The sequence below is a fragment of the Notamacropus eugenii genome, chromosome 5 (genome assembly GCF_028372415.1).
Source record: "Notamacropus eugenii isolate mMacEug1 chromosome 5, mMacEug1.pri_v2, whole genome shotgun sequence".
In the NCBI taxonomy this organism is placed as follows: Eukaryota; Metazoa; Chordata; class Mammalia; order Diprotodontia; family Macropodidae; genus Notamacropus; species Notamacropus eugenii.
The window spans coordinates 288,646,159-288,670,959 of NC_092876.1; the positions used below are offsets into that span (position 1 = coordinate 288,646,159).

Below are 24,801 nucleotides of genomic sequence, written 5' to 3' on the forward strand. Positions count from 1 at the left end.
CTTGAACAAGCAGAGATTAAGTGATTTAGCCCAGGTCACACAGCCATTATGTATTAGAGGCACACTTGAACCCAGGTCTTTGCTTCAAGGTGGACTTTATTCACTCTACCTCCCTCCCTCAGAGTTTTACTTAAATAGAAGCAGCCATAGAATCAAATATTTAAAGTTGAGGAATCTTTGAGGCTATATAGTCTAATTCACTTATATTATACTTAAGGAAACTGAATTTGGAAAGTTTAAGTAACTTGCCCAAGATCACACTGATAGAAGAGGATGGGGAGCATCTGAACCAACGTTCCCTGACTCCAAGTCAAACATTTTTTTCTTTTGCTTTCCTTTTCTACTACTGGAAAATTACATTGAACTAACCAATATATCTCTCATAAGATGCAATGAACATTTGCTTTTGGATCTGGGACACCTGGTGTTTCCAGGAAAGGGACCTTCATGTTAATGTATTAGAAATGAAAGCAACCATGCTCTTCCTAAAGACTATTAGAGAGACCATGACCAAAAAAAAAAAAAAAAAAAAAGAATTAGACAAATAGGTTTCCAGTGACGGCACAAATATTCAGGGGACAATGTTGGCCTTCACTTCACTTTTGCCTTAAGGCCACTGAGACTTGAACTCATCACTGATTCCCTGAACAGAGTATCATATATAGCAAAAATAAATAATGGAATACTCAGTGCCCTAAATTACCTAGTGCTAGAGCTATCTGAACCAGAGTATGATATGACAGATGGGAAATATTTCTCAAAATTAAAAGATCCAGTAAAAAGACCTTTGCTTTTAGATACCTAAAGGGACTCTTTATTGTGTTTGAGGTGGACCTACAGGGAAATAATTATCTGAAACAAAATTTAGCATTTAATTATATTAAGGACTTCAAAATATTCCTTTGCGTTCAACTGGCTATGCTTTCCAGGGATTTACCCACCACTTAATATTGTGGCCACTCACTTTTCTCTAGCACCATTTGCCACTGTGACACCTCTATCCTTGACTCGAAGGTAGGTTACTTGTCTATCTTGGCCATTTGAACTTGTTTCATGCTTTAAAGTCTATGGATCCCCTTCCCATCTTCTTTGTAAGATGGGCAGGATTTTCACCCTTCAGAGAATGTCAAAGGGTAGAGACCAAAGTCCCCAACTCAGAATCATGGCTATTGAATCATGCCCACTCAAATATCTTTTTACTTTTTAAGAGCTGACATCTTTGTCTTTTTTTTCTCTACCTTGTTCCACTTCCCCAGGCTCTGATGTAATAGAGATTTTTGATTAGAGGATTAAGCCATAGTGCTGGATAGATAATGATATAGTCTCTCCTTAGCTGATCAAGAGTCAAGCCCAGGTTAGTCACAGTTGATATTGAAGTCTGAACTACATTCACTCAACTGGCACTATAGCCACAGGATGAAATTTCAGAGATCTTGAGGACAGGGGATTCTTAGCTCCTTAGCTATGGGGCCTTGTCTGATAAAGGAGTAATATACTTAGTTATTGGAAAATTATAATAAAATACAACTTATTCTCATAAAAATGTTTTTCCCCATAGGACTGATACTCAGGGTAGGTATATGTAGGGGTAGGGGTGGGGGAGGAGAAGGTAACTAGTAAACAAAACTAGTAAAACAGTAAAAACAAACCAGTAAATAGAAGGCAAAACCACTCAACTCTTATTTTGCTTCCATTTTCTATGCCAATGAGAATGATTACCAAGATTCCCATGTTGATGGAATAGAATAGGAATGGGAAACATTATCCATTTGTAATTTCAGTCACAAAGATACCACCAAGGTGAACAAATCCCTTCTATCAATATAGGCAGGCATCTTCTCTTGAACTTACTTAGTCTTCGAGTTGCCTAAGTAACCAAAACTTCAAGTAATATGCCAAGGTCATCCAGATTCTGTATACTTTATTTAGAAATCAAAATGCAATAATACTATAAGTAAAATATGATCCAGTGAATAAAGAACATGGGTCCAGGTAGGAGAAAAAGGTTAAATAATGACTAGATTATAATACTAGGTAGATTCATAATGATAAAATTATTGCTAGATACATATAAATGACAATATAGATACTACATATTTCCACCTATTATATATAGCCAAGGCAGCATTAGGAAATAAATCATTATAACAAGAGCTTATATCAAGAAGAAAAAAAAGAGAAAAAAATAATGAATTTAGTCTACTCCTAAAAAGAAAAAAACTTAGAAAAAGACCAAAACTAATGAAAACAGAAAATATTGAAAGAGAAATAAACAAGATTAGAGCAGAAATCAATATAATTGAAAATTAGAAAACAATGGAAATGATAAACCCAGGAGGTGTTTTGGAATAGGCTAACAAAATTGATATGCCATTAATAAGTTTAATGAAAAATAGAAAAGAGAATAAGCAGAATATCAAAATTAGAAACAAGCGAGAAGAGATCACAAGGAAGGCAAAAGAGATGAAGACAATTATCAGAGTTTCTATATATTATTGTATCCTAATAAAACCGAGAATGCAAAATAAATGGATGATTTTCTGCAGAAGTAGAACAAATCAAAATTAACAAAACAAAGAGTGGATAAGTGATCCATAGCAGGGAAATCAATTAAATAGGCCCTGGAAGTCATTCTTCCAAAGTAACTAGTTTTCCTTATTCATCGTTAATGTATTTGATTCTACCTTGCTAAATACTATATAAGATTACATGTAAGGTTTTATATAAGATTATTATATAACATTTTATTCCCCATTTTTCTTTGATTATTCACTTTTCACAAGAGTTAATAAGTTTATAATGACATTTTTGAAAATTCACAATAGAAAAATCTAATTTATTGTCCTCTGTTTTAGTAAGATATTTGAAATCCTTCAGTGTATCCTTGTCAAAGGTATGGGCTAGGTAGCATGATCATGTTTTGTGGACCCAAGTAATTGGGAAATGTTTAACAAAATTAATTAAAATACATATAATGTAGATAATGTTAATTTGTGGTTTTCTGAGTTAATATGCAGCAGTTTGACACTACTGGGGTGTAGTATAATTAACTGGATTCAGAAATGATGGAATGACTGAATCCAAAGAATAGTTATTACCTAGTTGATGTCACCTTGGCAGGAAAGCTTAAATGAAATACCCTATGCATCTTCCCTTGCCATTATGACATTTAACCCAGTTTTTTCAACAACGTAGCAGAAGGCCATTTAGAGGCGTTTTGGTGTAAAGGACAGAGAACATTGATCTGAATCTGAAAGAACTGATTTCAACTACAACCTCTGAGCATTCCTGGTTCTTTGAATCTGGGCAAGTCATTTACCCTCTTATTGTCCTCCAGGCAGCTCTTTAAAACTGTATATTTAAAAAGACTCAGAGATATGTATGGGTAGAGAGAGTTTCCTCACTGGGATGTTCCCTCTACCATGGAAATCAGATTATCAAATTACAGGTGACATGGAGTTGGGAGGAATAACTAGCACTGAATGAATGAATCAGATTCCAAAAAGATGTTGATAGGCTAGAATGATGGGCCTGATATACATAACATGAAATTTAAAGGAGCCATATAAAGTCCTATACTTGGTTTGAAAGTCAGCAACTACACAAGTTCAATATTTGCAAAATGTGTCTAAGCTTCTATTCATATGGGAAAGTTCTGGTATTTCAATGAACTCCAAGAATATTAGGAAGCTAACAGTGGTATGGTAGAGGGAAAAAGTTCATGTGACTGTAAACTATCTTAAGAAAGGGAAGGTGTCAAAAATATTGACAAGATGGGGTACGTCTACTGAAGAGAGCCCAGTATGAGAGGACTACATAGACCAAGCCATTGCAAGATTTATTGAAGAAACAAGGCATATTTAGCCTGGGAAACTGAGGTGTGGGAGATATGTGACAGGTATGCTCAAATATTTTAGGGTTCTTTGAACATCAGTGTTAGAATTATTCTCTTTGTCCCAGAGAACAGAATGAAAAGAAATAAGGACAAGCTGCAGAAAGACAGATTTCTCATCAACAGGGGAAAAAAACAGCCCAAAACTTTCTGATAATTAAAGCTGTAGAAAAATGAAATGGGGTGCCTTGGGAGGTCTTTAGTTCTTTTTAGTCAATGTCTCCACTTGGCATACATACCATAGAAAGAATTCATGTTCAGGATGAGCTCTGAGGTCCCTTTTGCCTCTGAGACCTTATGATTTTGGAACTAAAATTCATTGAATATTGTTTTGTATGAAAATAAATGTGATGGGCCAAGAAAATGATATGATAAGAGTAAGGAAAACTAGGAAATGAAGATTTTTAGAAAATATGACTTTGTTAAACTAAGAGGTACACATTTTGGAAATAGAACACACCAGTTTGACAGTCTAATGACAAGGAAAGTTCCTATTTTTTTTTAAATTGCCATATTCCACAGAAAGCCAAATAAAAATACAGAAGAAGTTTACAGAGATTTTATTAAAGCCATGCTCATAAGAGAGCTCTGTGAATATGGCTTTAAACACAGGTATGCCTCAATTAGTACAATCGGATCTTCGTGTGATTTCTCTAATAAAGTTCATAATTGCCATCTAGTTTATCCTTTCTGTAAAATAAGATTTTTATATGTATGCTAACAATGCTTATAGAGAATTATACCAGCAGTTTTCTTTTTAAAAAAATTCAGCCTATATAAATGTTCATCTTCTGAAATATTTATATAAATATATTAATATGTATACACATATATACATACATACATATATGTATGCACACATATATACATACGTACATACACACATAAAATATGCGTGTATGTATGTATATGTTGGGAACAATTTCCTTACTTCTCTCCTCCTCTCCAACAAAATGCTTTCGCCAGACAACGTCACCATTCTTGAAATCTGAGTCAGACCGCTTTTCTTCTTTCAGCATAATTTCAACTAGTTTGTGAAATAATTTGGCACACCCCAAAGCATTAGAATTTATGAAATATAATTGTGTACATTATTAAGGAAATGAACTATAGATTCAATAGTCATTATTTCTCACATTTGTAAGTATTTGGTTTTCAAGGTTTAGTCTGTCTGGGTCCGAATAGTCAGGAGCTGGATTGGTTGATATCCATGTGAATGTTCCAAATGCATCTTTGCATACAAGATGTATTTTCAGCCATGTATCCATGTTATGTATCTACCATGCCTTGATTCTCAAGTATGCATTTAATGAAAATGATATAAGGGGTGGCACCATTTAACATGGAGGAGGATAGAATTAACTTTAAAATGTTTTGTTGTGATAGTTTCAATTGCTTGATTGACCATCTTTGCTATTTTAATCCTAGTCAAAGATTCAGCAAAACACTCAAATATTTCAATAACTTCCCTTTGTTTACCAGGTAAGAGTTTGTCTTTTTCTTCTAGACTAGATATTATGGATTTTTTTGCAATTTTAATATTGTCTTTGTTTTCTTGGCAGGTGGCTTATTTATCTTATTTTCATGCTTTGGCAAGATTGTGCTGTTTTCTACAAACTTCTTAATAAAAAGAATGTTAAAAAAACCAAATTATGTATTTATATGAGTCTCCAGAACAGGCTTCATAATATGTGTTTAAAACAATTGTCTAATTACATATTTATCCAAGAAACTGGTATGACTCGTTCTTTTTGGATAAATAGTGCACATCTTACACATTTTCTTAATTACATATTTACCAGTAAGGTCAGAATGGTCACCTGTTAAAAATATATTTTCATGTAAAAACAGAAAAATAACAAATTAATAGCAATTTCCCTTAAAGTATTCTTAATTTAACTTATATTCAGATATTTTGACCTTGATTTAAAAGATTAAAAAAAATCTTACTTAATTACAATAGCAGGCAGAGTTCAAGTCAAGTCAATAAACATTTATTAAGTGCCTACTATTTGCCAGTCACTCTACTAAAAGATACTTGACTCTAACCGGTCCCGTACATAAAAGGCTACCCCAGATGTCTTCACTTTCCTATGTTGTATAGAGCGCCTCCTTTTCTGGTCTTGTGAATATAGAGAACATCCAGGATGCTAATCCCTCCCCAGTGTTAAGAAGGTGCAGACTTCACATCCTTTCTCCACCACTAGAATCATAAGGCTATAATCTATTTTGAATGGCCTGGTAGAGAGCAGGGAAACTCTTCTACTGATTGAGTTACGTAGGACTCAAAGGAGTTTTCTCATGGAAAATGTTAAAAATTGTGTTTCAGGGGTAGTGATATCAGTACAGTAGTTCAGCCACTTTATGGTTTAAATGAACTTTCTGTGGGTTTTCCTGGGACCCTAATCAACATTTTTCTGAGAAAATAAACTCAGAATTCCAAGCCAGTGACTTATGAATGAACTTTTGAAACACAATCTAGTTCTAAACTGGGGACTCCCTATATTTGTAAACCTTTGGGTTAGTACTGGAAAAGCCCGCCATTGGCAGTAAACCTATTTCTATTCATCCTGGCTATGCAAGGCATGCAGACAAGTTAAAAACATACCCAAAACATGCTAATGGTCTACAACTATTTCCATCACCTACATTTTAAAAATCATCCCCATTTGTACTGATCATTTCTATCCCTTTCACCTACTTATTATCCATTCCACTAAGCATATTGGGTCTTTTTGTCCAGATCCAAGAATACTATGTTTTCACAGAACAAAACTTCTATGACAATTTAAGCAAAAATAATAGAAAGAAAACATATTTTCTATTTATTCATCTTCCTGATTTCTTTTAGTCCTCAAGAATGTGTTTATTTCCTTGGGGGCTTAGAGGTCATATAAATGATATTATGAAAAGATGATATTACACCCATTGTGGAAAAAAAAATCTGAAATGAAAAAGTTTTTGATAAAACCGAACACTAGTCTGGGAAAATGTAATAATTTGTTAACTAAAAATAATCTTTCCACAACATTGCATACTTTTACTCAGTGTCCTTTCTAGTACATAAAAATCCTTCATTTGTGAAATCCCAAGGAGAGGCTTTACTTGTAGTTCATGAACTTGCAGAGAAGAATAAGATGATTGAATGGCTGCATCTGAAATCTAGGTCTGAGTATTCAAAAATATGTTCTGTAGTCATTTTTTAAAAGTAGGTGTGGGAAACAGAGGCTTACAGAACTAAGAAATTTAGATGAGATATTCTGTCTTTCACATAGATGATGGTGAAAATTGAACTCAGTCTAATTTTTAAGAGAGATGCTTACAGTATCTTCTAGATCTTCTAGCGTTTTCTACAAAAATGTTAAAAGATTGCATAAGAGTTATTCAAAATTATAGAGATTCTTGCCCATGCAGTATTTCTTGTTAAAGAGATAAACAAGAACAGAAAGTTATGGAAGGAAGAAACATGCCATTCACAATTTTATCTTCTAAAGTACCTTGCACATAATAGTTATGCCAAAAATATCAATTGAATTAAAGGAATAAATAGATTAAAAGTAAGGACTAAAGAAATGCTGAATAACCTAATAATCTCTTATCCATTTAAAACTGTTGTTAAACACTTGCTAGGTACAGGTTACTATTCTAAGCACTACAGGGGAAATAAAGAATAAAATATAGTCCCTGAATTCAAGTTTACAGTGTATTAGAAGATAAGGAATACACACAGATAAATGTTATAAAAGTTTAAAGTATTATGAGAATAAGTAAGGAAAAATTATTTCCAAAATGGGGAAAGAATTGAAGAAAATGCAATTAAAGATGTGAAATTTGATCTGGATTTGGATGATGGTCAGGATATTAAAATGTCAAGTAAAGATTGCTAACTGCCTGTCCTGTTCACAAAAGACATGAGTGCTCTGTGACTCATTTTTCATATTATCTGATATGACTCTTTCTGAGAATGTTTAGGTAGCTTTTTTCATCTGGATTCTGATAAGGTAAGGAAATGACTGCCAATACTCAGATGACTCTACTTATATCTATTTCCATTTTCAAATAAAATTTTCATTTTTAAATTCCCCTGTTTCTGTTAATGACATCATGATGCATCCAGTCATTCATGTCTGAAGCAGCAGCACTAACTCAGAATTTTAGAGTTGAGTACTGGCCCCAAAGTCAAGAAGACCTAAGTTCAAGTTTGGCCTCAGACACTCAACTAACTAACTAGCTAAGTGACTGTGGGCAAATAACTTAACTCTGATTGCCTCATAAAAAAAAAAAGAAAGAAAGAATTTGAGTTGGAAGGGACCTCAGTGACTATCTAGTTCAACCCATAATTGAAAAAGAATCCCTTCTATTTCTCATAAGTGGTACTAAGCCTTTACTGAAAGCTCTCCAATTAGAGGGAACCTGCACTACTCCCTGATATAGAAAATTTCACTTTTAGTAGGACTATTTGTTAGAAAATTTTCTCTATACAAAGTCTGAATTTGCCTCTTTCCATCTTCTTTCTGTTGTTCCTAGCTCTGGCCTTTGGGGCTCAACCTATACAATCATCAATTCTTCAAATACTTGATAAATGCCATATCTCCACTAAATCTTCTCTTCTCCAGCTAAATGCCCTAAGTTCATTCAACAAACTCTCACATGAGATGAATCTGAGTCACTTTCCTATCCTGGCTGACTGCCTCTCAATTCTCTTCTCCAAATGGGCTCAGAAGCCCAGTGAACTCTTCATTTCCCATCTGCTGTATTCTCCGGGTTCCACTCCACCATCTTCATCTCATCTTCTCCCCCTCCCTTCTCCTTTCACAGAAGAAGTACATCACTAGGAAACTCATCATTATGAAGATTGCTTCAGCTTTGATTCTTATGTCTTATCAGAAGCTCACTAGCCTCCATCCTTCTGATTGGAGGCCTGGATAGTAGAGCAAAAGACTCCCCCTAAAGCCTCCATATAAAGAGGGCTTAGAAACTCGTTGAGCTCATTTCATTTCCCATCAGACTGATCTGTGGATTCCATTCTGCCATCATACCTCTCCCCACACTCCTCCCTACTTCCCCTTTTTAGCTTCCTTTTTGGCGTTATCTTTCTTCATTTGATTATAAGCTCTGTAAGGGCAGAAACTAAATTTAGTTTTCTTACTTGTAGCTCCAGAGCTTAACATAGAACCAAGCACATAAAAGATACTCAATAAATGTTTACTGCATTGTTATAGTGTATACGGCACTTAGAATTAAATAATATGATCAATGTTTTCTTACTGTATCAATAGCAGGAGATTATTATTTCCTTAGTGTTGGTTTTTCTCAAGACAGCCTAAGATCTCATTAGCCTTCCTAACTACCAAATCACATTGGTAATTCATACCAAGTTTGCATTCCACTAAAATCACCTGTTTTTCCCCCAGATAAATTGCCAACTAGTCATACTTCCACTATCTAGTGTGTCTGAATGTGATTTTTCTTTTAATGAAGTTTAAGATTTCATACGTACTCTTATTTTAAGTCATCTCATTCAATGGACCTTCCAATCGCTTAATAGATTAGATCAGTAGCCAGTTTACACTTATTCAACAAACATATCTCTTGTATTGCTCCTATTTCTATTTTGCCTAATATCACATTATTTGGAGGCCTTTAGAATATTGGTAGATTCCTAATTGGTCTTCCCATTGACTACTCCACCCTCTGACCCATTCTATACAATTTAGATTATTCTTTCCAGAGCATTGCTTTAGTCTCATCCCTCTCCTTGCTGAAAAGTCTACATTGGCTTCCTGTTGCCTAAAGAACAAAGTCTTGAACCTCATTTCTAGGCATTCCACACCAGGGCTCCAACATACTTTGCCAGCTTTATCTTTCTTTGCAAACCCTTCTATTCTCTAGTCAAATTAGATCACTCACTTTCACTTAGATATTTCCCATGCCTTCCATGACTTTGTCTATGTTTTTCCCTATACGTAAAATCTCCATTTCCTACCTATCCTTCAAGAATCAGTACAAATGTCACCTCCTTGCTCTGATTCTTCTAACTTGAAGTGATCTCTTGTCTTCTTAACATTCTACATACCTCTCATGAACTTATATTGAATTTCTTCAGTTAAGATCCCTAAAAGCAAGATTTTTGATTTTATAGATATATCTTTGATTTGTATACGTTCAGTGTGCGCTTATACAAAATGTAGGCACAGTACACGATTATTGTTCTTTTTTAATGATAAAATTATTTTGAATTGAGCTGAGTACAGTATTCTTCTCACATGTCCTTCTTGCTTTTTTCCCACACATTTTAGTTTATGCCCTATTTTTGTTCAGTGTATGTCAGAGCACACATGGAGTGAGGTGAGCTAATATACTGTTTTAGCCTGAAAGTATGAAAACAATGATGGATTAATTTCTTTTCCCTGAAGATGCAAATATCTCCTTCCACTCATTCTCCAGGGAACTACTCCTGAGAGATGCTCTTCTGTTTTCCCCAAATGACTTGACCTTCACTCTTTATTTCCTGGCTTTTCTTCTGTCAGACTCAAGTGCTATCTTCAAATCTTTGGTTTGTACTTAATAATATTGGCAGGTTAACAGTATTAAAAAAAAAAAAAAACATACAAGAGAGTTTAAACTTTTAGCTTTCTGAGTCCAGCCATTGAGTCTACATATTTTCCCATGCTTTCCAAACTGGACAATGAAATGACCACCTGTTAACTGCTAACAATGTTCTCATGCCTTTTTAAAAGTAATTTTGGCTTTATCTCTCCATAATCCTGGCGACAATACTTGTGTGAACATAGAGGGCATGGGAAGCCAAAGACAGCAAACTGACAATAAAGTTTGTGCTTAGACTACTAATAAGGACATGAATAGTCTGATTCTGTAATTCCACATAATTATTTAATCTCAAGGAGATGAAATCAATCCAAATGCATGTTTTAAGAAACCTAAACTAGGGTAGTTAAATATAGTCCTAAGTTCAGAAAGATTTCACACAGCATACATAACACTCTTAAAATATTTTATAGATCATCAAATATGAAACATGCCAATCACCATTTCAAAAAGTATAGTCCAATTTGATATCATATGGGTGGATCACTATTTATCCTCCCAAATGAAAATGAATATATAAAAATGGAATGAATACTATCCAAAGTAATAAATTAATATTAACCATATTGACTTATCAGCAGATAATTCTTGGCATTAAAAATGCTTAAAACAGTAAGACCACCCAAGAAATAAGAAACAACTAGTTCCTAAAAATAGAGCTTGCTTTAAAGATAAACGGTAAATATTTTTAAAATAAAAGGTGGGCCAGAAAAGAGAATTTTAGTTTTAATTCCATTTCTGGTAATCTGTTAAAGTGTTCTACAGGACAGGAGGATAGAGTTTCATGATTTGTAAAACTACTGCTAAGGCTAATGTCCATCCAACAAGTTGGTGACAAACAGTTTCCCTGGCATTTTGCAACTCCTGTATATTTAATGTGTAAAGTGACAAATACATAGCCCATGACACTCCTGAGTACAGTCTGAACCAGATTAAAATAATTAGGAAGCACTTTACAAAATAAATAAAAGTAAAATAAAGCACAGATAACATATACATATTAAAACAAAGTCAACATGCAGCCCACAATGATCTTTATGCACAAAATAGTGGTACTATTTCTATTTGAGTATGACATCAATGGACTGCAAGGCAAACTGAGTTCACTGGGACAGATATAGTCAGTGAGTGTTTCAGTGCTTCATCTTACCATGGAAGTGACCCTGAATTCTTAGTTATTCTATCAGAGTATAAGCATGTCTTTGGTAATACCAAGGTGGAAAGACTTTTAAAGTAATTTAATAAGCCTCGGTCTGCCTGAATGTAGGGATTCTCATTGCAGTAAGTTAGTGACCAAGTGATGAGACTTTTGGTCATGACAATTCATAAAATGTAATTTTGAAATAGTTAAATAAACATATGGATCAAAGAATACACAAGAGATTCTCAAAGGGTTTTTTCCTGTCTCATTGTGTTCAGTGAGGGTTGATTCTAAGCTCATCAGAGATAACTGTCTCTCTTATCTACTAAAAATTTAAGAATTCACTAATTTCATATCATTGTTTAATAATCCTGCTGCTTAAACTAAAGAACTTCAGGTTGGTTATTATTAAACACATATACATGCTCATACATATTTTGGTTATTTTTAATTCACACACATATTTCCCATGCCTTTCAAACTAGACAATGAAACAACTACCTCTTAATTGCTAGCAATGGTCTCATATCCTTTTAAAAGTAATCTTGACTTTATTGCCCCAACATATACATACAAATGTGTCTTTGTGTGTTCACAGATTTCGAGATAGATTTCAAAAACATTTTGCAAAACTTTTTATGCCTTGGGTAAAGTGCCTGGATCAAAGTTGCATTGATCCAGAATACACTTACTTTCCCCTCTTTTCCCACCCCTCTCTTCTATCCCCTTGTGCACACAGTCTCTGTCTCTCTTTTTCTTTCTCTGTGTGTGTGTGTATATATATATATATATATATATATATATATATATATATATATATATATATATACAGACACACATACATACACATATATACACACATGTTTATGTACATATTATAATGTATATTTAGTGTATTATGTTGTGTGAATATACACTCATACATGCATACATGTAAATACTGGTGTATATAAATATATATATTCTGAGTACATGCATATGTATGCAAATATAAATACATATTATACATATACATATTTTTATTTAGTATTGAAATAATATTTAGAGCAGGAAGTCTAAATGCTGTATGTTGGTTATAGGATCTTCAGAATGAATCAGACAAACAAAAGCGAGAAAAGTAAACCATATCAACTATGTTCTTCACTTGTTTATAGGGAAGCTTAATTTTAAGAGAGACAGGGGGTGCTCACTGATTAATTGAAAAGTACATTTTTGTTAAATAATGATCATTTGAAGATGCCTCCTAGATTATAAACCTGAGTGGCCAAAAGAATGGTTATGCTTCTGATAGAAATAGAGAAGTAACTAGGAGGGGTGTCTTTAAGGGAAGAGATAAGGAAATTGATCCTGCAAGGAAATTGGATCTGATCAGGACTGTGACAGAAATAAGGACAGAAGAGAGAAGACAATGAGATGTATTGAGCGAACAGTATATACCAGGGTCCCTGAAATATGGGCTATTTTTTTGCTGCTAAAAGGCAAGGAAGCTATTTCTGAAATCTGATTGATGCAGAGGAGTAAGGCTAGAGCCCAAGCATTCCTTCCATAGAGAAATCCATTTGGTCAGCAGTACAGGATATGTTGAATTGCATGGTAGTGGGACATTTGGCAGATCTAAGGGTCTCTAATTTTTCTTCCTTCCCCCCTGCTTTCCTTCCTTTCTTCTTTCCTTCCTTCCTTCTGTCCTCCCTTCCTTCCATCCCTCCCTCCATCCCTCCCTTCCATCCATCCCTCCATTCCTTTATTCTTTCTTTCTTTCTTTTTCTTTCTTTGTTTCTTTGTTTCTTTCTTTCTTTCCTTCCTTCCTTCCTTCCTTCCTTCCTTCCTTCCTTCCTTCCTTCCTTCCTTCCTTCCTTCCTTCCTTCCTTCCTTCCTTCCTTCTTTCCTCCTTTCTTTCTTTCTTTCTTTCTTTCTTTCTTTCTTTCTTTCTTTCTTTCTTTCTTTCTTTCTTTCCTTCCTTCCTTCCTTCCTTCCTTCCTTCCTTCCTTCCTTCCTTCCTTCCTTCCTTCCTTCCTTCCTTCTTCCTTCCTTCCTTCCTTCCTTCCTTCCTTCCTTCCTTCCTTCCTTCCTTCCTTCCTTCCTTCCCTTCCCTTCCCTTCCCTTCCTTCTTTCCTTCTTTCTCTGTATCTGCTTTGTAGCCACTCAGTAAAATATAAGCTCTTTGCAGGCAAGGAGTGTCTTATGTTTCTCTTCTTATCTCTGGTGCCTACCATAATCTGGAACAGAGAGGTCATTTTATAAATGCTTGTTGCATTGAAATGAATGGAAAGAAGAAATAAAAGAGGATACTGGGAAATATCTCTCTAGTGTAGCACTGGGAGAGTAGAGAGAATTCATTTCAAATATCTGCATATCTTTTGAAATTTATTTTCTCCCAAAAAGTGAGAAGCTAAATGTTTCCTGTCTTGCTTTAATGATAATTCTATCCTTTAAAATGTAGAGGAAGCACAAAGGAAACTTCTATTATGGATCTTATATTTGACCACTGTAACTTAACTGGTTGTTGAAGGAGAATTTTTCAGATATTTGAGGGGTAATTATCATACCATCTTAGAGTTTGTCATAGAGGAAAACCCCTGGTGACATGGAATGAAATACATTCTGCCTTTGTAGAGAATATATTTCAAAAGGTTTAGAGAAACCAAAGGTAGGCTCTGATGATCTAACATTTTACAAATGGGATGATGAAGACATCCCAGGCACAAAATAAAGCTCCTAAGAAAAAAAATTCAGAAGATGTAAAGAAAAATTCTAATGAAAATGATATGAAGGAAGAAAATGTGAATCCAAAGGAAACTCAATGATGAATTTTGAGATAAAGATAAGACAGAACAAAAACATTTACAAATGATGGAAAAAAAGAGGAGTAACTCAAGAGAAAAAAAGTAAGATAGGCATAAATTCTTAGAACAGGGGAATGATACATACACACATACAACATAGTGTTTGTCAAAGCTTTTCTCATCGTATTTTTGTAGCCAATATGGAGAAATATAGGCTAGAAAATAATATAATTAGGTTGATTCACAACTGGGTAAATGACTGGACTTAAAGAGCAGTCATTTGATACCAACAAATATGTGGGATCAAAAAATAGTTCATCGTAAGGTTGATGGTCTCTGGCATTTCTACTGATCTGACTTTGGTCTTGTCAGATGTGACCCAGGAAATCTGACTTTGGTCTTAACATTTTTATTAATGACTTCAATGAAGGCATACATAGCATGCATCAAAAAAATGGCACAAAATTAGAAGGGATAACTAACCTTTTGGAGTCAGAATTCAAAAATATCCATAATCTTGTATTTGAAGGCTATCACATGGAAGAGGGATTAGACTTGTTTTGTTTGCTTCAAAAGTCAGAATTAGGACCCCATGTTTGGAGAGGAAGATTTCAATTCAATATAAAGGGAAAAATGGTTTCTAATAATTATAGCTATCCTCAAATGGCATAGGCTATCTCGGGAGGTAGTAGATTCTTAATCAATAGATCATTTTGATCATTTGTCAGTAACGTTGAGGGCATCATTAGTGGCCTAAAGGTTAGATCATGTAATCTCTGTATTCCTTCTGAGATTCTGTGAAGAGCCTGTCTCTGTGATAATAATTAGAAAAGATAATTATTAGCTAACTTGAGATATATTACCACCGGATAAACTAATTCAGAGGCCATTTATGAAGTTCCTCTGCAGCTGTTAAGACTGAAGTTTGTAGTCTAGGCTCTAATATTAACCTTTCCATATCTCATTGTCCTAACCTCAAATATCAGGACATTAGAGTAGGTGATCTCTATGGTTGCTATAATTATTTCACTTTAAAACAGTCTTTCTTATTTTACTTTGTCAGATTCTACATTCAACGCAAGCAATCTCCCACCCCCACCTCCCCAATTGACTCCTGGTAGCATCACACAGTTCACCAGAAACTCTCAGCAGACTTAGACTTAGAATCTCTGACTAGTGGTCTGATAAATTCCATAACATTCTGGCCTTAGACTGCTCACCTCAGACTTTTACACATATATCTTTATAAGCATACAAATCAACTTCAGCCCACAGATGGTAGCAGATGATTGACATTTCCCACTTTGAGAATAAGTCACAGACCTGTTCAGCGTCGCTATCATTTAGAGAATCAGAGCTTTTCTTTAAGCAGGGATCATGACCTCACAACATATTTTCTCAAATGGCTCTGCAAACAAGCCACAAGCAAAACAGAGACAACTGCCCTCCAGTGAGTGAAGGGCTTTTCAAGAAATTGCTAAGAATCTTATGTGTGTAGGATGACTTTGGCCCAAAGTCCTATTTCGATGGATTTGTTTTTCCTAAGCACTGCATTTAGAATTAACTGACATGGAAAATTTAAAGGAAATACTTACTTAAAGATTTTCTGTGTTCAGGTTTTTGTTCTTTTATTTCTCTGTCAAAATGATCCAACAATTCTGTACTAGAGGATCTCTGGATTTTGAACAACTCCAAATTTCTTGACGTACAGCTTTGATCCTTTGGCTGGATTGAAAACAAAACAAAACAAAACCACTTAGATCTGATATAGACAGTGTTTGTCTATTTCAGCACAGCATTTGTCAGAGCTTCTCATCCTATTTTGTGGGCAATATGGAGAAATAGGCTAAGTATGTCTGACGAAAAAAATAGAATTAATGTAACATTATGTTCTCCGGAATTTCATTTTAAATTAAAAAAGAGAAATTTAAATGGGAAAATGTATGGGGTAGGAGCCTAAATACAAACTCCATATGTGAATTTATTTTTTTAGATGCTATTGTGTTTATCATACTACATCCAAGGTGATAAAGACCTCATATATTTCAAAGTTTTATGTTGCCCCCACAACCCAAACTGGACAAGATTAAAAGCAAATAAATCTCAGCCAAATTTTTCAAAAATTTTCCCTTTTTATTGCTCTGTAAATGTCTATAAAATGCTTTTTACCCACTCTCTCAAGATTTTGTAGAAATAAGCATCTTGTCAAGTAATTTTGCTTCAGTGGAAAATCAATTTATTTTGAAGGAATCACCCTTCTAAACCGAAAGCTAGATCTGGCTGGGTAATTAAAAATAGTTTTCTTGAAATAAGACATGTTTACTTTCAAAAGAACAAAAATTCAGGCTCAATCAGAAAATAATTGTAATCGAATACAAAAGGACTATTATTTGCTAGTGCTATTTTGGTAAACTGGTACTGTGAAAATTCATAAAGGGTTTAAATATATTAATATTTCTATTTGAGAATATATATTATAGGCTACATAAACTGAAAATGTAAAAATTCATTAGTTATTAAGCGCTTGTGTGCTTTTTACAACCACCAGTAAACCAATGTCCTTGTTATTCTAGAGAAATGAATTGCACCATTCTTTTTAAAGGGAGGAATAAAATGGCATTTAGTCCCACAGTACTTTCTGCTGGACCTATTGTTCCCCCTCTGGAATACATAAGCTCAAAATAAATTAATATCTGTCAATCTACATCAGCTATTTAAATGTATGTGGTTTATATCCCTAAGCAAGGAGGTTTTAATGACTGTGTTTTAATTAATAAAGGTAACAGCCAAAACAAATACACACCAATCTGTCAATTGCATTTTTGATTGCATGGAACCAATCCAATATGATGAAGTCGATATCTGACTGAAGAAGGAACTCATTTCCTGATACTGTTGTGATCTAGAGGAAAAATGGACAGGTAAGCAAACCAGGTAAGATAGAGCTTTTACACTTTAAAAAAAATGGTGATTTTATTTCAACATACATACTTTTATAAACTGAAATCCTTTCTTGGATTTCAGCAAGTACTTCTCTGGGAACCAGGACAGGATCATTTTGAATGGCTTTCTATAAACTATTTGCTCATTTGTAACAAATACATTATCATTTCAACAATAAGAACTACTAACTGATTCCTCCCAGAGCAGCATCTTTATGACACAAGCAGCAACATGCCAGGAAGTTCAGAGACAATAGTTTCATCAATCACAAGTCCAAAAGAAACCAGGGCAACTGAGTGGGCCAGGATTCATCCTGAGGTTTTTTTTTTTGTTGAGTTTTTCAGTTCTAACATGTTCCTGTTTGATTTTGGCTTATTGGGGACTCCAAAACAGATTATTTACCAGAAAGGCTAATAGAAAACTTTTCCAAAAAAAGTAATCAAATGAATAACATCTGGCTATTTCTATTTCCATTATCAGAGTGGGAAATAATAAGCAACTAATAAAGAACCAATTTGCCAAGAAAGGGAGTTTAGTAGAATAAAATTCATTTATGTTTTTACTCTCATATAGGGGGGATTTATCAAGTGAACATCCATTCCCTTGATAGTCATCTCTGTTGTCTTCTTGGATGTTTCCAGAGTGAAAATATGCATGTCTTTATCATACTGAACTTCCCATTTCCACCCAACCGCACCCTTTTGTCTCATATTTGTGGTCAGAAGCATCAGGTTCATAGAAACTGAGAAATATTCTTGCTTTCACACATAAGGGGCTACTCACAAAGAATCTGATTATAGCGGATATGCAAACATTCCATTAGGCCATCAAACTGAAATGTGAGGCTATTTTCTTTGTGACATCAGCTTTGGGCTTCCTTACTAAAATGAAGCCTTCAGCATGCCCTTTCTCTACCGATGTCACACAACAAGTGAGGTCTAAGGGCTTTCGAGTTCTGACTTTTGAAAACATTTCAGAAAAAAACAGGCATCCTTTCATACTCTTAAAAGACTCAACACTAAGATGTGATATTACTTCTCAGCACCACAAACTATATTCTAACATCAATGTGGTTCTATCCATCATCCAAATGATCATCAGGGACCAAAATAACTTGTGCCACATACATTCACAGTTAATGGGACAAATCTCAAGACAGTGCTCTTCAAAGAAGAAAAAAATGTCACCATACTATGTGCAATTGTGACAAAGAAGGATTTGAGTAGTAGAAGGCAATTACTTTCCAAAACTGGAATTTGGACACATTCTTGGAACTAAAATCTCCCTTTCCCTTTCTTTGTTTCTCATCCATCCCCTCAAAGGAATGCAGGTTAGGGATGACCAGAAGTAGCTTTCTTTTATATCTCATCTACAAGACAGTGAAACTGATGGTTGTCCCATGATCTGAATTGCCATAATCATGTCCCTCCCTTAAGTTCAGTTTAAAGTAGTCACTTAATAAAGTAGTGCCACAAAACAGTTTAACTTAACATGCGGTAACTAGTGGTAGGCAGATAACCAGTGAGGTAAATAGAATACTGGTTAACTAGTTACATAACAGACTTTTAACTTTGACTTTTAAAAATTAATTTCCACTAAAATATTTTGGGGATATGAACGAATTTTGTAACATCACAATTTATTAATGTACATATGGATAAACAAACTAAATGTAATGTAAGATCCCAACTACTCCGTCTTGACCACTATAAATAGATCACTATTAATTTTTTTAAAAGAAACATTTACAAAATAGGAGTAGCAAACATAAAGAGTCTTATTGGACTCTGAAGGTTTAGGAAAGATACAACAAAGTTTAGAATTCAGTCTACCAATATTCAAAACCTTCATAAAATGCAAGTGATTCATCAGTGCATTATCATTTCTGTTGCATGCTATGCAGAGTATCTTTTACTGCTAATACAACCAAAAGCAAATTGCATTCATAAGTTACTTTGTCTGAATATATTACTTTAATAATCATACATAATCAGTGATTTATGAATAAATTTTTTAAAAGATAGAACAGAGAACTGGGTGAATGAGCTTCATTCAAAGTGTGCTATCAGTGAGTTACAGTTCATATCCCTCCCTTTCTTTCTTCGTACTAATCTTCAGAGTAACTAGACAGTTTCAAGAAGACTGCTACTGCTCTCTACAGTTTAAATGCATCCACTTCTTAATTACAGTCAATAATTGACTTTGTTCTGCTCCATTCCAGTCATTCAGAGGAAAGCATTTCCAAAGGCTTTGGCTGGCAAATCCCATTTAATGGGTAGGTTTCCTAACCCACTCTTAGATATTACCTCTTTAGGATTTCTGATAAATAGTTCTTGGAAGGGTTTGCTGAACCATATTTGCACATTGAACAATCGAATTTTCAACACCCTTGGGAAAGATATCAATAAAGCATGCCAGCTTTGACTAAACCTTATGATTGAACAATTTATGATTACCATCTAAAGACGTATATATTTTAAAAAATAGGCTTAAACGATTCCATGCTAAGCTTGTTAATATACGTTCTCTATATTAGATTTTGCTAAAATAACTATAGGAGCTCAGAAAAAAAAATGAGAACAGAATTTACAGTAAACACAAAGGTCTCTGGTAAGAGCTGCCAGTTACTATTTTGCTTAGTCTTCCAGTTTCGATAAATGTCTTTTGAAATCCCTCCTCTCCACTAAATCATAGTTGGAGAGATATATCCTGTGACAAGTAAGCTGTCCTAATGAAGTGCCAGTATTGTCAATAATACATATGTCTAAGTAATGGCAATCTTCTGGAATTGTCTGAAGTAATGTGCTCAAACTTTTTCAGGAAATGAGAATCCATTTGAGTACCTACTGGCAATACATTTATACTCAAGAAATTTCAGGTATGCTCAGTGAGCAGCACACAGATTCTTTAAGATTTTTATGTCTAATACTAATTTAGCAATGTTATTCTTTGGTTCACTGAAGTTGGATTCCATTTTCCTGTTGAGATTACCTTGAGCAATGAAAGTGGGAAAATTTGATTTCAGAGCTCTCCAAACCAAAGACATTTGGTCCAAAATGATGTTTTGTCTTTTCATTACGCAAAGACTATCTTATTAATAATCTTGGTTAATTTAAGACCATTTGGCTTTCAAAGTATGATATTTCTATATTTTTGCTAAATATAACTATTTTCTGCATTTAAAATATAAGCCTATTTTTTGACTCTGTGGACAGGAAATGTAACTCATTTTTGGACTTCACCCGTACAGTTGGCTATATGTAGGAGCCAAAAGATGTTTTATAGCTGTAAGTTTGACTTAGATCAGGAAGTCTCAGCACCCATTTTAACAATGAGGTTTCATTTCATTTTGTCCTCTAATGTTCTACATGAAAAGTGATTGTGGAACATGATAGTTAATACTATTCTAAGTTTTTCTTTATCTCATTTGCCAGAATAGAAAACATTTAAGAGAGCTTATAATTAACCCATAATCATAAACACTCTGTAAATGCAAAATGCTTTCTTCATAAACTGAACTGTATTTACCTTCAATAAGACTGCAAAAGCCAGTGGAAGAAATATCAGATGTGTATGTCATCAACAAGTAACTAGGTTACACCTTCTTTTAGACATCCCCTCAATGAACATTTAGTAATAACTTGTTATGTGCAAGCACTACGTATACGTCCTCTAAATAGGTAGGATTATATGCCACTACCTACATAGTGCAGTTAATATTGAGGTGATCATCCAGGATGGCCTCATAAGTTTCTCAAAACCAAGAAAAATGTGCCCTCATACAACAAATTATGGCAGCTTACTTTTTAGGAAAATAAAAATAGCACACACTTAAACGATGCTGTAAAGTTTTCAAAGCACTTTACACATATTTCATTTAATCCTCAGAACTCTGGAAGCAGATAATGCAAGAACAAGCATTCTCCTTGTCTCTATGGGGAAACTAAGGAGCAAAGAGAGTATGTGATTTGCTGGGGTAATATGGCAAGTAAGTAGTGGAGCTGAGATTTGAATTCAAGTCTTACAACTTTAAATCTATCATTTTACTGCCATTGCTTTATTATCAGCATAAACTTATTTGGCATCTATTATATATAAAGCATGCACTGCTTTATATATGTGTGTACATGCTGAGGATTTGTGACCCTTATTTGAGACATGGAATATGACCATTTAAAAATAAGTAACAATATAATATAGCGTGAGATTTAGGTCAACTGGCAGGTCAAAGAGGGAAAAGAGGGGAGGGGGGAAGAAGAAGGAGAGGGGGAAAAATAGGGAGGGGAAGACAGAGGGAGGAAGAGAGAGAGAGACAGAGAGACAGAAAGAGACAGAGACAGAGAGAAGATACGAGTATAGAAGCTTGGTACATTGTCCTATAAAACAATATTAATCATATCTCTGGTATAAAAATATAAACACAAAAACAGGAAAATGTAAAATAATTTTCTCTAGGATCTTAAATCATATAATGAACATTAACTTCTCCAATCTTCCTAACAGTCTTGAGAGTAGAATTTCTATAGAAAGGAAGAAATTAGAGCATAATGGAAGCTAGGTCAATAATAACAGTAATGAGAAAAATACATTTATATGAAAGTTTGAGGTTTACAATGAACTCTGAGGTAGATACTACAAATATTATGCCACTTCACAGATGAGAAAACTGAGATTTCAACAACTGAAACTTTAATCAAGTCATCATCGTAAAAAAATGGCAACATTTTGAGATGCTACGGTTCCTGACTTAAAGCTCAGAGGGATAGTCCAGGTGATGGAGCACTTGAAGACCAAGTTCACGATCTATCTCAGATACTTACTAGCTGTAAGACCCTGGGCAACTCACTGTCTCTCAGCCTGTTTTCTGTCCTGTAAAACAAACATGTTGAACTCAATGGCTTTCATCTTCAAATTTAAGATCTCGGAAGCCTGACTTCTAGTACCGTTGTTTCTCCTTAATCAAAAGCACACTAGAATATAACTATATCAGGACAGTAAAGGTTCAGTATATATTCATAATTTTGTTTGTATTTGTGAAGTGAGTCTGTATGACTTTTTCCCTTTTATATTTTAAGAAACACATCAAAAATATGTTCCTAAAAGTTGTTTCTTCTTCCTAAGCCTTGCCTCTTATCGCTCCGATTATTTTTTCTAAGCCATACATAAACTCTCAAAAACTTTAGACATATACATATAATATATGTTATTATACATACATACAAATTCATGAGTATGTGCATGCATGTATGCATATATAATTATGTATCATGGCGGAGAAAGTGTCTGAGTTGGTAAAAGCTAAGTCTGAGTCATGTATCTGAGGGAAACCAGTTGTATGGCCTTGGTCAAGTCATTTACTTCATAGTACCCCTGAACAAACTTTCTAGCATTATATTGTAGAATGGCTGTTGATATGAATTTGTGGTGAGAATTTCTTTTCTGAAAGTCCCCCACATCAGAGAAATTACAAGCCTGTATGTCATTCTATCTGTCCATCTGTCCATTCATTCATTCAATCTATTTATTAGGCAGAAATATTAAGGTTCCAAACTCCAGCAATGAAAATGAGAGAGAGAGAGAGAGAGAGAGAGAGAGAGAGAGAGAGAGAGAGAGAGAGAGAGAGAGAGAGACAGAGAGACAGAGAGACAGAGACAGAGAGAGAGAGAGAGAGAGAGAGAGAGAGAGAGAGAGAGAGAGAGAGAGAGAGAGAGAGAGAGAGAAATTATAGGATTTAGTTGCATTTTTTTCATCTTACAGCATAAAGTGCACACATAAGATAGGTGATCAAATGAGGGTTGTCATGGTCATACTAACAGTTAAATTACTTAGTGGGCTCAAACGTATTTATGGCTACCAAAGAAATTAAATTATCAAGGCTGCATGTCTGTCTCAAATTACAGTCTGGCATTAGTAACTCCTAACATTTTTGTGACCAATAGAACAAAGTTATCATAAAAGTGAGGGTGAAATATCAGTTCAGAGGAAAAGGTCTTCAACTTGTCTTTCCAAAAATGTTACTTGTTAAAACATTTTGTGAGAAAGTATTTGCCTTGTGTTCCCAATGTTGCTAGATGTTAAGTAAATATATGCTAATTGCAAAAAAAGAGGTTGTTTTGGCAACTCTCTTATTAAAATGCATTTGTAACCCCCATCTGTCATGAAAGTTTTGAAAAGTTTGTTTACTTTGGATAGCAGCCTCCTCCAGGGTTACCCTAGCAAACAATGATAACTGTCTTCAGAAGTTGTGTGAGGAACAAGCCACTGGGGAACCAGTTTTGTTTTAATTGGCACACACAAACACTTTTCTGGTCTGTCAAGAAGATCAAGCTAATATGCATGGAGGGTGTTATATTCTGAGCTTTGGGGAGCAGTAAAGCTCCCTTTATTTAAGTAATTTAAATGATAGACTGCAAAAACTTTGCAAGTCAGAAAAATGTTTTATCCTTTCTTAGGGAATATTTGTTTTAAGCAACAGAAAATGTTCTACATATCTAAAGATGTTGAACCTTATGTTATAATCACTCGGCTTCTTCTGACTCTGTGAAATGTTACTAAATCGACTCACTGCTAAATAAAGCAGACAAGCCAGAGCTCCCGCCTTTCTACAGCTACCCCTGTCTTAACAAATCTAAATCTATTAGTTTCCAGATGATTATTAGCTAAATTTTCAATGTATTTCGGTATGACTGATTTGCCTGTACATTCATCCAAGACCTAGGTAGTATTATCGCATCAAAATAATCTGATCACATAAGTACTTTGCTTTTTTTTTTTAATAGAAAGTAAACAACTCTTTGAGTTACACACACCACAGAACTCAAATAGATTTAAATCTTAAAGTTTAAGGTCAGCCTTTCAAGGACCAATGGCGTCTTATGTGAAATTGAGCTGCACCTTTGGTAGCCAAACAATTTAGTCCCTGAATTCTGACAATATAAGACTTGATTTGTATAATAAAATTCTTCTTTGTTCTGAAAATTCACAATGTCAGGACAAAAGGGAAAAATGCCCATAGTATCTGCCCTTTTAAACTTTTTGATAAAGAGTAATGAACTACCTGTTCCCCCTCTTTGCTCCCTCCAAAGAACATAGAATCAAAGGACCATAAATAAAGAGATTGAAGGGACCCTCAGAGGTCATACAATCCAAAGCACTGATTTTACAGATAAGGAAACTCATGCGCAGAAACTCATGCACAGAACACTATCAACTAGATAGCAGGTGTAGGAGGTGGGGTTTGAACACAAGTTTAATGACTCCAGAACCCCTAGGCATGCCACACTAAATAACAAGTGATCAAAAATGTAATCTACAATTAATTTCTACTGTCTTCAATAATTATAAAATATAAAATAATAATTATTTTAAATACCCAGTCTTTTCACTGCTACATGAAATTTAAAACATGCATACATTGAGAACTCATTAAATAA

The 24,801-nt window shown here is 34.4% G+C and overlaps 1 protein-coding gene across 3 annotated transcripts in view; it reads right to left on the bottom strand.

The window, feature by feature from the left end:
• Positions 1-24,801, bottom strand: part of ARHGAP15 (Rho GTPase activating protein 15) — an 831,062-nt gene that overhangs the window by 393,116 nt on the left and 413,145 nt on the right. For all 3 annotated transcript variants that reach the window (XM_072613186.1, XM_072613188.1, XM_072613185.1), the window contains exons 7-8: positions 17,229-17,327; positions 16,021-16,150 (exon numbers count right to left, since the gene is read on the bottom strand). In XM_072613186.1, the coding sequence (XP_072469287.1) occupies positions 16,021-16,150; positions 17,229-17,327 (229 nt within the window). The remainder of the gene's footprint in view (positions 1-16,020; positions 16,151-17,228; positions 17,328-24,801) is intronic.